This window comes from Fistularia commersonii, chromosome 26, assembly GCF_037954325.1.
Source record: "Fistularia commersonii isolate RoL2024-O1a breed Wild chromosome 26, RoL_Fcom_v1.0, whole genome shotgun sequence".
Lineage (NCBI taxonomy): Eukaryota > Metazoa > Chordata > Actinopteri > Syngnathiformes > Fistulariidae > Fistularia > Fistularia commersonii.
This window is the reverse complement of record NC_141309.1, coordinates 10,079,641-10,096,861: the sequence shown is the minus strand read 5'-3', so window position 1 is coordinate 10,096,861 and position 17,221 is coordinate 10,079,641. Positions and strand designations below refer to the sequence as shown.

The 17,221-nt window shown below is 38.3% G+C and overlaps 1 protein-coding gene across 2 annotated transcripts in view; it reads left to right on the top strand.

The window, feature by feature from the left end:
- The window catches only part of LOC147218533 (GDNF family receptor alpha-2-like), a 45,126-nt gene extending 28,495 nt beyond the window's left edge, over positions 1 to 16,631 (top strand). For both annotated transcript variants that reach the window (XM_086173677.1, XM_086173678.1), the window contains exons 5-8: positions 8,135 to 8,247; positions 9,202 to 9,342; positions 12,546 to 12,673; positions 16,345 to 16,631. In XM_086173677.1, the coding sequence (XP_086029803.1) occupies positions 8,135 to 8,247; positions 9,202 to 9,342; positions 12,546 to 12,673; positions 16,345 to 16,476 (514 nt within the window). In that variant the 3' untranslated portion in view covers positions 16,477 to 16,631. The remainder of the gene's footprint in view (positions 1 to 8,134; positions 8,248 to 9,201; positions 9,343 to 12,545; positions 12,674 to 16,344) is intronic.
- Positions 16,632 to 17,221: the final 590 nt, after the last annotated feature.

Here is a 17,221-nt window from a genome sequence, read left to right as displayed (position 1 = left end):
TTTTCTATAATCACTGGTAACCTTGTTGTATTTTCTTGACTTGATTTTTCAATTTCCTTGGCTTGTGCATTTAGTATGTTTGAGTAGGCTGTGTGGTCTTCCTCATTCTGAGAGTATTCTGGGAGTTCAGATAACCTTGAATAATCTGCTCAACCCTTAACTCACAGACAATACTGGGATGTGTGGATGGCCCCTGATTTAGCATGAATTCCAACAACATGATTGTCTGTCGAGAGTTGTGATCTACAGGGGTTGGAGAAAAACAAACCAGAAAAAAATGAGAAAGAAAAGAAAACAAAAGCAAGATAATTTTATAATCAACTAAAAAGACTCAGCGGGATTCAAAATGCAAATAGTGGGTTTCAAAATGAACTCAAATTTAGGTCAGTTTTAAGACTGTGCAGTTTCAGATTGATGTTTTTTTTTAATCCTATTCAAAACTTCGAATTGGGTAAAAGTTTCTTGCACAATAACTGTAAGTTGACTTCTGTTTTAACTGAATGCCATTAGTTCACACTGCCCTTTGAGAGAACTGACTATGAATCCCAAATGAGTCACTGTGGGAAAGCAGGTGTATACACAATGAAGAGCAAATAGCCACAGACACTGTATTATGGTCAGACCACTGGAAGCAACACAGTATTAACACAGACATTATGCCTTTCTATTTTACATATCCAGTATTTATCACACCCACCTAAAACATGGTTAAAATATTGGTGGCTTAAAAATGTTAAGTGCAGTATTACTTTGTAGCTATAACATTTGTTCCTTTTTTTTGTTTGTTTGTTTGTTTTCTGTTTTATCAGTGTATGATAGGATCATGCAAATGTGTCTGCAATAACTGGTAGCTCTTTTACTTTGTTTTCTGGTTGGTTATCTGTAGCAATTTTTTCGACATAAGGCTAGTAGATAATTGGATGGATCCTATAGAATTCAAATTGCTACAATATTACTGTGCAATAGTTCAAATTACTGTGCAATATTTCATCTCATAACAGCTACACTGTGCAATATTTCATCTCATCTCATAAGAGCTACACTACAATTTTCACTACAATTTTCCCTTCTATCATACTATTGTGCACTCCTTACCTCACTTGTTACTAAGACACTTATAGTTTTATCACTGTTTACTAAGATACTTTATAGTTTCACTGAGACACTTTATAGTTTATAGTTTATTTTTATTTCTAATTCTGCCTTTTCTTTTATTATTTATTACTGTTATATTTTCTGTAACTCTGGCACAGCAATTTCCTTCGGGATTAATAAAGTTGTTCTTATTCTTATTCTTATTCTTGATATATCAGCTGCACTAAATGTTTCACAGTCCTTCATGAAGTAGGGGTAACTTAAAAGGGGCGGCTTGGCGTGGCGAAGAGGGTTAGAACAAACATTCCTCCTAGCATGTTGAAGTGATGTTGAGCAAATCATTGAATCCCTACCTGCTCCCCTGGAACAGTTCAGTAGCTGCCGTCTGCTCATGGTTCATCCATGAACAGTTAAATGTAGTGGTCAAATTTTGCTGATGTTGTACTCTGTGTATGACTGAATGTGACAAAGGTCTATCTTCTTAAAGTCCATGCTCAAAAATCTATGGGAAAGGAAGCTTTGCTTGTTCCTGGATGATACTTAAAAGTTATATTGAAGTCAGCTGGCTGTATTCACTTCAGCTGTTTTTAGGACACAAGTGATACACTGCTATATACTGTCACAGAGATAGCATAAAACAAATAGGCTCTGAACCTGTCTCTGACAGGCCATTTGAGAGATAAAAACTCAGTATTCCCTGAATATAATTAATCTATTGTTCTTTGCATCTACAGAATTTTTCCTCACAAAGCTTTTGTCAGTGGTTGATAAAAATACAATTGCATCTGTTTCTGCATAGCTTTTTGAGTAAGATCTGTTTTTTCCATCTCAAATAATAACTTGTAACTTGCCACTATTTGCATTTCATTGCATCGTAATTGGCCACTTATATTTTCCAAATTTCCAAAGTATTGTTAAATCATGATTCCCCAACATATCCAACATTTCAGCAGTCTTAGTGTCTAAAGCACAGCAGTTGTTGTTTGTGGAGTCTCAGCCTCTGTGCCGGTCTCATTGTCTCATGCTGTTTACTAGGCTACATGTCTCTTCAACAACAGCAGGTGTGGTACACTGTCTCTCTGTCCATCCAGCGTGAGGTCTAAGGCCACCTCCTTCTGTCCCTTGCCACCTGCAGGTGAAAAGGAAAGTGGTATTCACGCTGCGGTTGGCTCTTGCAAAGTGTCCAGTGTATCATTTTGGTCCAGGAACAGAAATGCCTTCATTTTTCTCTCTTAGAAAGCCCTTCATGTTTACAAAATTATTTGATGTGCTTAAGAAGTGCTGAACATGTTCCACTTTGTATATCCTAGTGGTCTTTCCTGTCAATTATACAGCCCTCATAAACAGGGTGTATCTCTCTCGCACGGTGTTCCTCCTAGCCTGTTGAAGTGTTGTTGTTGGTGTTCACGTTCTTTTTTGTTCCTTGCAGAAACTCCTGTCAGTCAGAAATCATGTTGCATTTGAAAACCAGCAAAACTGACTCATGTTGCACTAGGTAGATAGTAGTTACTAGATATTATTAGTATTAGTTTTGCAGTCTTGAATGCCTCCAGTCCTTTTTTTGTTAAGGTTATAGAGTTTTATTCCTTGAAAGATTTTTTTTCTTTGTGCGCCAACATGGTTGTTTGAAAAGCAAAAACTGTTAAGCTTATCCGTACAGCTTAACAGGTCATATGATCACACATGGTTTGACTGTCACCTGAAAAGCCCAACCAAACTTCTTGCATACAACTATTAGTAAAAAAACACTAAACAGATTACCCTACCATCTGCCCATGAGTGGACTATGTGAACTCATCATCATAACTAGTGTAGTTTACCAAAAAGTGATGATGTAGAATATGATGAAGATCCCGTTGTTTCTATGCAAAGGTTTTATTAAAAAACTACAGCATCAAACAGGCACAATGATCTGCCTGGAGAGCGTTCGGCCAATGTAGACATCTCTCTTGATCTTCCTGTCTCACAGGGTTATATACTGTAGCTCCGTCTCTGGTCATCAGGTCTTTTACTTAGAGTACCATTGAATTGATTAGGATGGGTGTTCTCCAAACAGAGGAAGCGTCAAATAACAAACGGCCCTCAATCAAATAAGTCTGAACTTTTAACCTTGTTCTCTCTGGCCAGGTGTCTTCGAAATATTTTGATTTTGTAAACTCTAAATAGATATAGGGAACAAGTTTATTGACTCTGACCATTTACATCAGTACAGATACCTCACTAGAAGCAAGCATAACATAAAATAAAAAGAATTGTTGGAGGTATTACAAAATAATGTCTTTTTACAGGTGCCACAACTCCTCAAGATTCCTGGTGCATTTTTTGGCTTTCATAATAATTTTCAGGAATTAATGAACCATTCTGCACAAAGCTGATAATTATGTCATAACTGTGTTGTATTGAAATCTCAAGGCTGTCAACATGCATTGTTTGCCAATGCACTGAACAAGAAGGTGTGAAAGGACGCGCAAGGCCGTAGAATCCTTTTGATTCACATTCAGTCACACTGGCGTTGCATATGATCACTTAATATTGTGATGTAATCAGTGGAAGTGGCAACAAGGTATTATTAAGAGAGGGGCAGAGAGTGGAGAGGAGAGCAGCAGAAAGGAGGAGAATGGAGATGACAGGATGGATGAGGAGAGGAGAGGAGAGGAGAGATCATGTGAGTGATTTGGTCTCTGCAGCCTTGTTCAGTTGAAGACTGATTGGAGCGATAAGGATGAAGAGCAATACTTCACATTTAATAGAATTTAGAGCAACCCATATTTGTCGATGATCAACTTGCAACAGACCATTCAGATATCCTCACTTGATGGTGGTGAAATCATGTGATTTTCAAAGAAAAGCCATGCAAACATTTCTTTCAGAATGTCATAGACATAAAGCAGCCACTACAGCAACCTCAGAACGACAAAAATTTGATCAGCATTATAGCTGTCTATAACTTCAAAATATATTTAGGGGGGTTAATGTGAGTTCCAAAGGACAGATTATGTAAATTCCATCACATTTATATCACCGTATTTAGATTATTTTCTTCCGTTTATGGTAATGTGACTAAAGAAGAGGAGCAGCCCAGGAAAAAGAAATACATGAAAAACAGAACAGATAAAGACAGCTACTCTACTAATTTAGCATGTAAAATATACAATAAAAATAGATGGAAAAAATTGAACAATATGCAGAAAATTTGAGGTCTTTGAACCTCACTGTGATTTTTACTCATTAGCGCACCAACTCTAGTCTGGTTAAATCATCAGCATGGGGATGTGTTGATATCAATTTGTATTTTCCCACAAAATACATTGTTGATTCATTTATTCTCACAAGGCCATGGTTGTTGCAAGATAAATATGTACCAACTACAGTCTACAGTCCAAATAAGCCACTGAAAAATTACCAGCAATTTTTATAATCTCTGAATTTCACAAAAAAAAAATATATTTGTTTGGAATGGGTTGACTGTCCTTTTATGCAGAATAGAGGCTATTTGAGGACTTTGGAGTCTGATAACTCTTTTTGCAGTTGCTTCCCTCCTTCATGAGGTAATTGTTTCCAAGACTGCCACTCATCTGATTTGAGTCACATTGTTTGTCACAGGCATCAAATGATAGGAATAAGAATCCATATAAAACCCATTAGTTTTCTATTACTGCCAAGTTGGATGGACAAGCACTCAGCACTTAGCTGAATAACTGTGTTTAAAGTGTCAGGTTGGTTGAAAGAATACTACCTCTGTGGGGCACCCGTGCCACTTCCCTAGGGTCTGAGTGGTTGAAATGACCATAAAACCCTGTTGAGTGAGACAGCCTGCAATTTCAGCCGCAAGTGTCGCTTCATCGAGGTATAAAGGAAAGCCTGTGGAAGCTATGAAATATGCAGCGTACCGGTGTTGGAACACCATTGTCTGAACACTCAGGACACCTCTCTAAACTTTAAATTACGGTTTTTAAGTCGTCATTGTTTGAAAGAATTCCATGACTTAAATGAAACATGGTATTTCTTCTTTTTTTTTATGTCTTCTGTGGTCTTTGCCTTGTCTACCAAAGTCTGACATTCGTATTCTTTGTCAGCACAAAAGAAAAAGAACCCCTTGCTCGTATGAAAAAGAATAGGAAAAATATGCATATAGAGGTTACTTTATGTGAACACAATAGAACAGTTCTATCTTTTGTGGAGTATAGTATTTACCATTGCTTACTAAAGTGACTTGTTTCACTGAAACAGAAACAGAAATGGGTGAGAGAGCTTGGTCAAAGCATATTTGCTTATAACTCAGTATTCATGATCACAAAACGGCTTTGCTGCATTTTCACACAGGTTGAGAGCTTTGCTTGTGCATAAGCGCAACTTTTTTACCGATGCAACCAAATGATCTAATATACATCAAGGGCAGGAACAGTTGTGATGTGATGAGACAGTCATGTCAAAAGCTACAGCAATACTGGAAGACGGGCTGATAAAGGAAAATCTGTAACTACCCACATCTGTTTGATGTGCCATTACTATTGTGCACTAACAAAGATGCTTGTCAGAGTTGTCAATGACAGATTATTACGAACTATTATCTCCCTCGTCATTGTGTTGCCACATCATTACTGAAACTATACAAATCTAGTGGTTGTATAAAGTACGCTATCTCTTGCATGCCCACAAAGGCGTCAAGTACTATTTTTTTGGGAAGAGTTTGTGAAAAAACATCACAAAACATCAAATTTATGCTATTTGAGAATGTGTCTATATGAGGCCTTGGGATTGGCTGCCAACTGGTCCAGGGTGTACTGCACAATGACGGTTCCCTGCGATCTTGCGTGCAAGATCACCGGTAGATAATGAAGGAATAAATGTGTGTGGGTTTGCTGTTGGTAGCCCCGAGCCCATCATACCAGACTGGCTGCATCAATGCCGCTGTGAAAGAGGGCAATTGAAACATGAAGGGAGACAAATAAGTAGTGTACTCATAACACAATAAAACAGCAGGATTCATTTCTCTATCCGCAGCCGTTGGATCTAGTACCAACAGAAGCTTTTATCTCAAGGTTCTTCTTCTTCTTCTTTTAGAAGAACACTGTCTATTTGAGTGAGAGCAAAGAATGTAGTGTTTTAGATAAAAACAGCACAGTTATTACAATCCATTTAATGACCATCAGAACTTTTTGAAAAGCCACACAATGATAAATGTGTGATCAAGTAGCGACACTAGGGGGGAAAAACATAATTAACGACAGTGTGTATGTATATTTTCTGATATGCGGCAGTCTGCTTATATTTTTTCTGATTATTTTAGATTTCATTAATACCTTGCGGAATATTCCTCTCTGCATTTAACCAATCATGGATGAACCATGAGCAGTTGGCAGCTACTGAACAACAGCGCCAGGAGTGCAGTGAGGGGTTCAGTGTCTTGCTCAACAACACTTCAACACACTAAGCCAGGAATTTTGCATATTGTTGTTTTATCAATAGTTTGAGACATCAATGCTTGATGCATTTGTCCTTTTTTTCACTGACTAAGGCATACTATTACTGCTCATCCATTTGAATGTAAGATTCCTGCATAAGAATTTTTCCTGTGAAAAAAATAGAAATACATGCTTTTCAAGATCGAAATAAACAATGAAAATGTGCAGGTGCAATTAATTTTATGTATCTGTTCATGCTATTTCTATGAATAACTGTCAAAAGCATTTGAAAAAAATGTCATCAGAAAAATTAAAAACATTCCCCAGATTGTCTCTCGAACAAATAACATCACAACACCTGTTGCACAGATGACAGTAATTTTGAGTACATTGGCTACACAGTAAAATGATGAGAAAGTAATAAGCTAGGCACACATACTGAAATATCAGTACGCGTTTGTGTATGTGTAGTGTGAACAGTGTCAGTTGTTAAATGCAAATGCAAGCATATCTAAGTCTAGTAAGTCGAGGCAACTGAAAAATAAGTAACCCTTGCACTCCTCATCAAAGTGACAGAGGAAACCTTTGACTGAACGATCAAACCTCAGCAGAAAGGAAATAGTCTCTGATGCTCTATTTGTTATCTTAAATGTATGAAACGCAAACGGTGCCTCCAACCCTTGTTAAAGCTAACACTTATCTATGTCACTGCTTTTAGGTATTTGAAATGTGCCTTTCTGTGTCTGAAAATTATGTTTTTTTTAAAATGATTTATTTATAATATTCCATGTATTACTAACTTTAAAAAACAAAAAGCGCTAAGTTGTGTTTGTGCATAGATTCTTGTCTTGGTTCACATAGGCAGCAAGATAGCTTGCAGTACATTACTGTACCTTTGACCACAAGGCTGCAAAAAGTGGTCAGACCAGGCCCTTGTGAATGAGTCATGACACAAAGAAAGAAAGATGGAGAGGAAAGGAGAAAGAGTAATGTGGAATAGATTTTGATTCACTTAGTGGGCAGCTGTGATGTGAACAGTACAGACAGACCAAGTTTGCACACGCTTCTCCCAATAAACCTACTTAAGTGGATTAGCAATGCCACCCTGAGGGCCTCCACAGACTTTAAGCTCTTATCACAAACACACACCGAAACAAAACACACTATTTTTATCGGTTCCCGTGGTTTGTGTACAAAGTAGATTCTGGAGACAGTTGAGATGTCAAGGATAATAATGGAAGAACTGGCCCAAACAAGCATGACATCTTTTTCATCCTCACACATACGCTCTATCATTGGTGTATGTTGCATGGTGTCGAGATAATAAAAAGCCTGTTGGTACTGATCGATGAGACAAGTTAATATCCAGGACACCTGTTACAGAATGCTGAAAATAGATTTCGCTGAATTTCTCCTTTTGATGCTGGAGACATTTGGCAGATTATTAAAAGTAGAATTTGCCGATATTAGGTTCTGTAATTATCCAGCAAGTGACCAGGTAAGAGTGAGTGGGAGAGTGAGTGAGTGTGTTTGTACATATACCTGTACATATGCAAAACTATTATATACATGGATAATGTAAATTATTCCTGCTTCATCCTCTGTCTTTCTTATGCTTCGTATTTGTTGTGCAGGTCTAGGCTGGCTGATTTCTTGACAAACTGCCGAAGTAACCAGCCCTCAGTGAACACCTGTCCCAACCAGGACAATCACCAAGCCTGCTTGGCCTCCTACACAAGGCTTATTGGTTAGTGCCAGGCCAACGTTGTAAAGCCTTACTATGATCAAGGGATTGCTGTTTTGGCAAAGGGAAACACGAAGGGGACCTTTGGGAATCATACAGAATTGCTCCTTAGCCTACCCTAATATTTTCCTTAATTCCAGATAAACTGGGAGATAAACAGTGATGATTAGGTCTAGAGATGAAGAAATTGTGTCACAGCAGACTCTTTCTTCAGTTTTATCCTGACGCAGGCACAAGAGTGAGTCTCTCTCCCTCCTGGCCTGAGATGTCCCCTAGCGCACTGGACATCACTTCACTAACAGAATTAATCAGAGAAAGAAGACACAGACAGTGTTTACTTAATTAAAACACTTGATGACCATCTGTTCGCTCATATTAAATATCGCTCAACCTCTGATAATAGAGTAGTACACACGTATTTGTCATTCCCATAACTGATCCTTGTTTAAGATATGGTGGCATCACAAAGGTGAAAAGTTCTAAGCTCAGCTGTATCCATCAGAGTAAATAGGTTACTATTATATCGGTTTTTCAGAGTCATTTGATTCTTCCCACCATGTGTCATAAATCGCACAGAATGAACTGATAATGTACCATGGAGCTCTCTGGATTTCTCTGGAAAAATGCTTACTGACCCGACTCCATGTGAAAGCACTAACATACAGGGACCTTTAAAAAGTAAAGTGTTTTGGTACAGTAGTGTCAAATTCAGACAGTGCAAACAGTTACTAAAGCACCTACTTTACAAAATATTCAAAACATAATGGCCTCTTTACATCTAAAATGAAGCATTACGGCATACTTCACCTTCCCATAAACTCAAACAGTGTTTCCATTCCTATGACTAACATCTTGTTGTCCATATACTGTCTGCAATAAATGAAGTCCATTATTGTCCATTAGTGACCCATCCTAATGAGTGTATATGTATGTGTTTGTGCACGGATGGCCTTGCAGGGACAGACATGACTCCCAACTATGTTGACAGCAGCTTTACCAACTGGACCGTTTCACCATGGTGCACCTGTAAGGGCAGCGGAAATCAGGAAGAGGAATGTATGAACTTCCTGCGGAGCTTCATCGACAACAAATGCCTAAGTGAGCTTACCCCCAAACTTACTGCATGCACCCTAAATGTATTTATAACTTATGCACGTGCAATATTCATGCAATATTGATATGAGCACAAGGATGTGATATAGCACTCCCGTCATGTAAGAGTAAAGACAACCATGGACTTCAATCTAATGCAGCCTTGACAGGCTCATATCAAAATCTGTTCCTTGGTGTTGTCAGTGTGATAACTGGAATAAATGTATAGAATACTTGAAAGTTTCAGAATGGTAGGCACTTGGTATCCAGTTTATCAACATGGACAAGATTATATTTGTAAAGTACATTTGTTTATCATAAATTACATAAACTTATAGTAAACTTTTTTATTTCATTGGGAAATTAGTTTTTTTAAGCTGAATACATTTGAATAGTCCTTATTTAAGTCGTAGTGAAATTTATAAGCTTAAAAGTATAATGTAAATTATGACTGGACACCAGTTTGCCTGCTGATTACGTGGTTACACATTTGTAATTATTGTCTTCTTTTTTGTCAACCTTCCTGTTAGCAAGATCTGCCCAGACTTTAATACAAGAGACACCAGTTGCATGTCATTTTGATGTCCATCATAGGTTAAAGGTTATTCCCTTACAGGAGAAAATGTCATATAAGAAATTGATCTTGGACAATTTGAATAAAAATAATATGTCTGAATACATTACGTGTGCAACAAACGCATAGCACACAACCTGTCCAAAATACAGTGGCATCTCTCACTTCAGAGCTAAACTCCAGCAATGTTATTCATTGGTATGGTGAGGCAACCACTGCTACAAGACACCATCCCCTTTAACATGTTTCCTTGTGTGGAGAAGGCTTTCAGACCATTTCAATAGATTGCTGGGGTACCATTTTAGCTGAGTGTGCAGGATGAAGGATGAGGCTGGGAGCAGAGAAGGCGTCTAAAAAAAAAACAGAAAAATGCAGTATCTCTTCACTGCAGCATCTCCTCTCTATATTAATATATATGTAGTGTGTGCTATCTTGTATAATGCGTATTATATGTTTGACAGGAACCACACCTCATGACATGGTAGTTCAACCATAATGTTAACCCCGGTTTCCCTCTGCAATACCTCTATTCCTTATCTTCTTTCCATCTTTATCTTTTCTTCAATCAGTCCCAGTAGGTAGTGAATTGTAGGCTATGCCCTGGGGTTAAGGTTGAACTTACTATGAGTCGTTAAAAAATGGAACTGCTTTTGGCAATGAGTTTAATCACTTAGTGGAACATTTGAGTTCAATAAAACTTTGTATTTAGAGACCCTCCAGCAAGTTTGATATATCACTTTATTACCCATTTGAATACAATCTGAGCAGAGATTGCTTGCAATAGCCAATACTGACTGATGTGTATCGTCACGTCTCTCAGTAGTACTTCATTAGTACTCCACCAGTGCCTTTTTTGGCTTCACTAGTAGAGCTTTTGCATTTCAGAAGCACCCTGAATTACCAGAATTGGGGCAGTGTGGCTAAGGTGGTGAAAGGGGTTGTCTTGAACCTGTATTTTCCCAGTTCGAATTCTGCTCTCCTCCTGACCCTCCGATGTGTTCTTTAGAAAAACACTGAATCCCTAAGTGGTGCTGCTCAGTGGCTCATCTATGATGGGTTTAATACAGACCATTAACAATGTCCTACAAGGCATTAACAAAATATTCAAAAAAAATAAAATAAAAAAATCCAAGGTCAAAAAAACATCAAATGAATAAATAAAATTATTGAAATTTAAAATGATTATAAAAATAACTAAATGAGAAATGCAATGGGGGCCTTTGCAAGGGTTAAGTTGTACACTTGTACAGTATATACAGTACATTCACTATGTCTCTGCAATACCCCAGAGGAAGAAAGAAAAGAAAATGCAAGAAATTCACGTGGCTGTATATCGAGGATGCTGAGGAAGTGTTGATGCTGGGCTATGCTGAGTTAGAGCTGTGTTTCTGTCCATAAAAATTATATATGCATACATGTATACATATGCATAAGTGTATGCATAAATAGATTTGTTTTAGCATTGGGAAAAATATGATTGTCTTAGCATTTTTTTTTTATTTGATCAGTCACATAAATCTATTTGAAGTCATCTCTGCAAGCTGAACTTATAATGGAGGTGGATGCCAAGCAATTACATGCCTTGCCTTCTCGCTGGCTGAACAAAGAAAAACAAGCCTCATGTTTTAAACGGATGAGCAGTGAAAAGGTACTCAGCCCCTAGTCTACCATATCTAACCAAAAAGCTGACTGAACGGGGATTTATCACATTTTTGCAGAGACTCACACATGCACTTATAGTACACACATACAAATACTTGCAGTACATCTGAAGGGGAGTACACAAGCGTGCATGTGCATTCACAAGCTGTTATGTGTTTGAGATGACTGATTCACTTGTCTTTTAAAGACTCCATTTTACAATGCACTGTAACCGCGAAAACAAAGTACAGTTCATCATCTCAACATTAGGCCATTATTTGGTCAGTTTCTTGTGATTTGAAAGTGACTGTAACAGCATAAAAGGGTTCTTGTAGTGAGCCAAGGACATGAACCCTTGATAAATGTGTCCATTGTTTTCCCACAGGGTTGTCTTATAGATGGATAATTACCAGCTAAATTAATTGCATAAACATGTTAGATATTCATTAGGAAGGCGCAGCTTAAAATATTAAACATAAGGCAGCGCTGGCATTTGTTGAAAGCAAAATGTTGAGCAGCCCTCCGCTTTCAAAAACAAATCTAAGATTGCTGTTTTTGATTACTTTGGCGGACAATTCTCAAGCCTATTGAGGAAGCAAGTTTGGCTCTCGGAAGTGTTTTTTCCTCCCTCCACATTCATTCAAATTCCTGCCTGATTCCCTTGCCAAAGATTCGGCAGGGGACCAAGTGGTTGACTTAGAGCTGTCTGTCTGTCAGCGGTGTTTGTGGCTCAGTTGGCTGAGTCAGTGCCCCTCCAGTCAAAAGGTTGGCAGTTCGATCCCCAGCTCTATCTGTATCCTTAGTTGCTCCCTGAGGCCTTGCATTGCAGCTCTACTGCCATTGGTGTGTGAGCGCTTGTATGACCAGGTTATTGTGAGTCCCAGAGCAAAGGGCTTTGAAACTGCAAGGTGTCAAAAGTGCAATTAAAGTGGAGACCATTTCCCATTAGCTGCTCGGACAACGGTCTTAAAAACTTGACGATGTGTCTCTTCAGGAAACGCCATTCAGGCCTTTGGTTATTGGACTGACCACATGCAGAATACAAGCCCTCCAGCAACAACCAAAATGGAGCCTGAGAGGTCAACAGGAACCTCAGAACCTCCCTTTGTCACCATTTTGAAGGTAAGTTGTTTGTTTGTTTCCCAGTATATCACAAATGTGAATCATTTTTTTGGCAAACTGTGTTGTTACCCTTTTACTTTCATCTGGGACTTTGTCACATTGTGTGTCCAGCTCCTCATTTATGTATATAAATATACATAAACGTATTTTCCTTTGGTTGGTACAAATATAGCCATATATTAAGTAGTTGCCAGTCACTTCTTTGCATACATTTTTATTGAATTGGCCGATTATATAAACGACCATAAAAACACTCCTCCACTTAGCTTCCTTGAACAAAGAATTTGTACAGTGGCAGAAACATCATACTTAACATGTCAGAGCATCCATATTCACATCACGTTCAATCTTTATGCTTCTTAAAGCAATTGGCACACAGAACACACATCTTATTATAACACAGTTTGTGCTACACCCAAGATGATGACATTCGGTTGAAATTGTACATTTCTCTCAGACAGAATGAAAGTGGGAAAGAAATAGGAGGTGGGGGTCTCAATCTGGATTAAAAGCTCTAAAATACTGGCCGCGGGCCAGGGACCACTGAATACAAACTGTAACAGTCAACTTGGCTGTTGGGAGTTCATCGCCTGTTGGAGAGATAAACGTACATTTGGCCTGTAATAGAACTGCACTTCTGGTTTTGTTAAAATTTAAATGTCAAACACAAAAGAACCATATTATTATAGACTTCTTTTGGGCTTTTTTTTTGAAGAGGATAGCAAAATACCCATCAGCTTAATATTGATATGTTTCTTCAAATATATTTTTCATCCTTTGAGCGAGCTGTGGAGTTATTTTTTAAGCCATTGTCATTATGACATATTGTTCAGTGTTTGTGATGTGTTCTGCTGCCTAGTGGGGTAAAACCAATGATGTGTTCCTCCCAGTGTAGACACTGAGAACATAACAGTGCACTTTGGAAACCTTGTTACTGGAGTGATGTTGATTTTAGCCTCTGCAGCCTTTTTATCTCAATACAACAAATACACACAAGCAGTATTCAAAGCAACAACTAACATACATTAGCATTCCTCTATGAATGACTGTCTATTTTAAGCATTTTGATGGCTGATACAGCCAAAGGAGGAAGTTAAGTAAACTGAAATTTTAAAAATAGTCTAAAAGGGAGAGGAAAAGTAACAGAAAAAAACTCACAAGGAAAAGTGTAGGTATGAGAATGAGGAGAGTGTGTGGGTTGTATTGATACATTGCTCAGTTCCTGTCTCGCTGCAGTGTGGCGTTTAATTTATTGTAAAAATGGTAATTAGGAAACAATAAGATGTGTGATTACTCAAGCAGGAAAGTTGATAATTAGAGAGGGAGCTGGTGGGGACATTTTCGGAGGCCTTGCTTTCTCAGACAACTGCGGCTGCCAATTAAAACTTGTCCAATTTCCACGGCACATAAGCTGAAGAATGGTTTTCTGTGTATGACTCCTCTGGGCAAAGTGATGGATGGATGGATTGACAGATGGATGAATGGACGGATGGATGAATGGACGGATGGATGGATGGACGGATGGATGGATGGATGGATGGATGGATGGATGGTTATCTTAAAGATAAGAATAAGTTGAATGTGACAAATAATTTTCATGTTAGTCAGTGAGGTAAGATGTATAATTATTCCAAATATCACTACAACTGGTTATGAGCTTTATTTCATGCTCAGTAAGTAATTCATGTTGGCTGAATCTAAGCTGAGCACTCAGTATTGAGCATCACATGCCAGAGGGGTAGCCATCGCAATTCCCATTTTTTTCAGCCAGAAAAAGTTTTCTTATATTTTAATGTGATTCTGCTGAGTTGATGAAAGACATTCTGTAGTGTCTGTAAATCAAAATTTTGATTTACATTTCAAAACATTCCTTTTGCAATCCCTTTTCTGACAGTGCTACTCCTGGGAAGATAGTGTTGCTTGTATTTCCATATAGCACTGTCATGTGCTTATTTTCAGTTCATCTGTGTGGAATTGATTGTAGGAAAAATCTGCTCGATAATTAGCCCTGGGAAAAGCAGCTCTATGGTGTTGCAAATGTTCCAGTCGATAATGAAAACTGTGTGTGTCTAAAGTACATGTGTGATTACCTGCTCGGTTACGAGTAGGGTACTTTCTTGTCAACAACTGAGCGAAAAGTTTCCCATCTCCTATTTCTCTGGATGTGTTATTGTAAAGGTGTAAATAAATGAGTCCATGTAATGACATTGTTTACAAGGTATAAGAATGTAGGCATATGTTTGTGTATTTTAGTTATGTTTTTATATTTGTACCTTCTCAGCCTGAGCCTATGTGTTCATATTGGCTCCAGTAAGAGATCTGGCTTAATGTCAACAGTCTGCTGCTACACATCACTGCCCTTGCTAATTAATTGGCTTTTAGTTGCAGATGTGTCGGTGTATTGTCAAGCTAACATAGCGTTTTTTTTGGCAACCTCCTTCCTTTTTTTAATTTTTTTGTAGAATGGTTTGGTGAGTCTTTTGGACCCCCCTTTGTTCTCTCATTCTATATCTCTCGATAAACAGGAGCAGTAAAAAAAAAAAAAAAAAAAACTTAAACTGCTCATATAATTCAACAATAAATTTCTGTTTCTTTATTTATTTTTTCTTTATATGTTGCATTGTTCTTGTAGATGAGGTCCAGATAGATAACATCCAAGTAAATGGTTTGTCAGTGTTCTGGGAAATGAGCTGAAGTGTAATTTCTGCATAGGTTACCTTGGTGAGGATGATTTGATGGGATGGTGGAGAAGGGAGAGGAGGAGAAGCACAAATGTTTCATGTTTCTTAAGATGTGTTTCAGTACTGCTGTGCTGAAAATGATTCCCCGTAAATTGAGTGACACTGCTTTAACAGGGAAGCAAATGGCAATGCTTGTATTACCCGATCTCAAGAAAATTGAAAAAGTAGTCAAAATAGTAACAATTGGTTGAAAAGTACATATTAAAGGCATTGTAGTGTGAATATAAGAACTAAACGGATGTGTTCCTACTGCTCTGCAATTTTACCCTTCTGGTAACCTGCATTTTGTTAGTGCTTTTCACGTTAAAAAAAAGGGGCCCTTTGTGTGCTTTGCAAAACAACGATATTTTTATGTTGGCAACTGTACACAATCAAATACATAAAAGTTGTCTTGTAACATCTGTAATTTATGCCTAATACAATATTGAGATGAATCAATAGCTGCTACTTGCTTCAGTGGTGTGTTTGGCTTCATAGCATGTTTTTTCTTGTAAATAAAGTCTATAATGATAGGTTTAAAAACTGTTTAGAGACTTGCTGGCACAGCCTAAAAGAGTTTAAGAAAAAAAGAAAAAGTACTCACAAGTAGCTTTCCTTTGTTGCCAACTTGTTTAAGAAGCAGAGAGCATACTGAGCAGCAGGGGCTTGAAATATACTACACATATCAAAACATTTTGTGGATCAAATACTGGCACCATGTTCGTGCCAAAGTGGTTCTCCTGTGGTTACATGTAATTTATTTTTCTTACTCTGACTTTCAGACTCATGTTTGTCTACATCTCATCAGCTTGGACCATGTCCTGTCTCACCTCCTCCCTGTCTCCTCCTCTCCCTCATCAAATGCCAAAACAGGAGGATTCAGAAGTGTCTGAGTCATGTCTAACCTTTACACATCTCTCTCTCCCTCTGTGCATCCCTCTATCTGCTCAGAATCCCGAACCAAGAGGTCCAAGTAAACCCCACCTCCTGCCAGAGGATCACTCTGCCTCTCTGTGTGCCAATGTCTGGGCTCTTCTTCCCAGCCTGGGTTTGGCTCTGGTCCTGGCTCAACATGCATTATAAAAGTGCCAAGAGGGGAAAAGAGGTCATCCTCCCACAAGCTGATCCCAAAAGCAGAAGGTGTTATTTCTAAGACTGATATTAAGAAAGCTGAATCTCTGGGCATTTGACAAAAATTGCATATATGAAAGCAGCAAACAAAGAAAAAAAAACAAAAAGGATGAAAGGCTGAAAATTATGTCCATACTGAAAATTGTCTGTTCTCTTTTTGTGAATGTTGGGGATGACACTACTATACACACATGGCTTTAATAGGGACCCTTGCTCAGTAAAGCCATGCGAGCCACTCTGACTGTTTCCCCGTCCGACTGAGACACTTCAGATGGAAGCTGCCGGAAGCTGATCTTGTCAAAGACCTCTGCACTGTGTTGATCGCAACAAAATGGACTGAGCGCGTGAAAGAACAACATGATCAAATGAAGACAGAATTGACACAAATGACATGTTTGCAGAGAGGAAAGGAATGAGCAAGAAGCAAATGGTGTAGAGGTAGAGTGAAAAGAATTAGGGACATATTTCTGCTATCAATCACACTTATTTTGTCTTGAAATGGTATATGGCTTGAATGAAGAGACCTAAAATGCAACATTGGGAATCGGGGGTGACTATACGATGTCTCTTCAGCACCAGTGTAAACTCTAAACTGTAAAGCCTACTCAGTGTTCTAAGTGTTGGTATAGTGTCTGTGACCATACGCAATCTACCGTACAGCGCTTTCTTTTGGGTCCCACAGTATACCTTTCCAGCA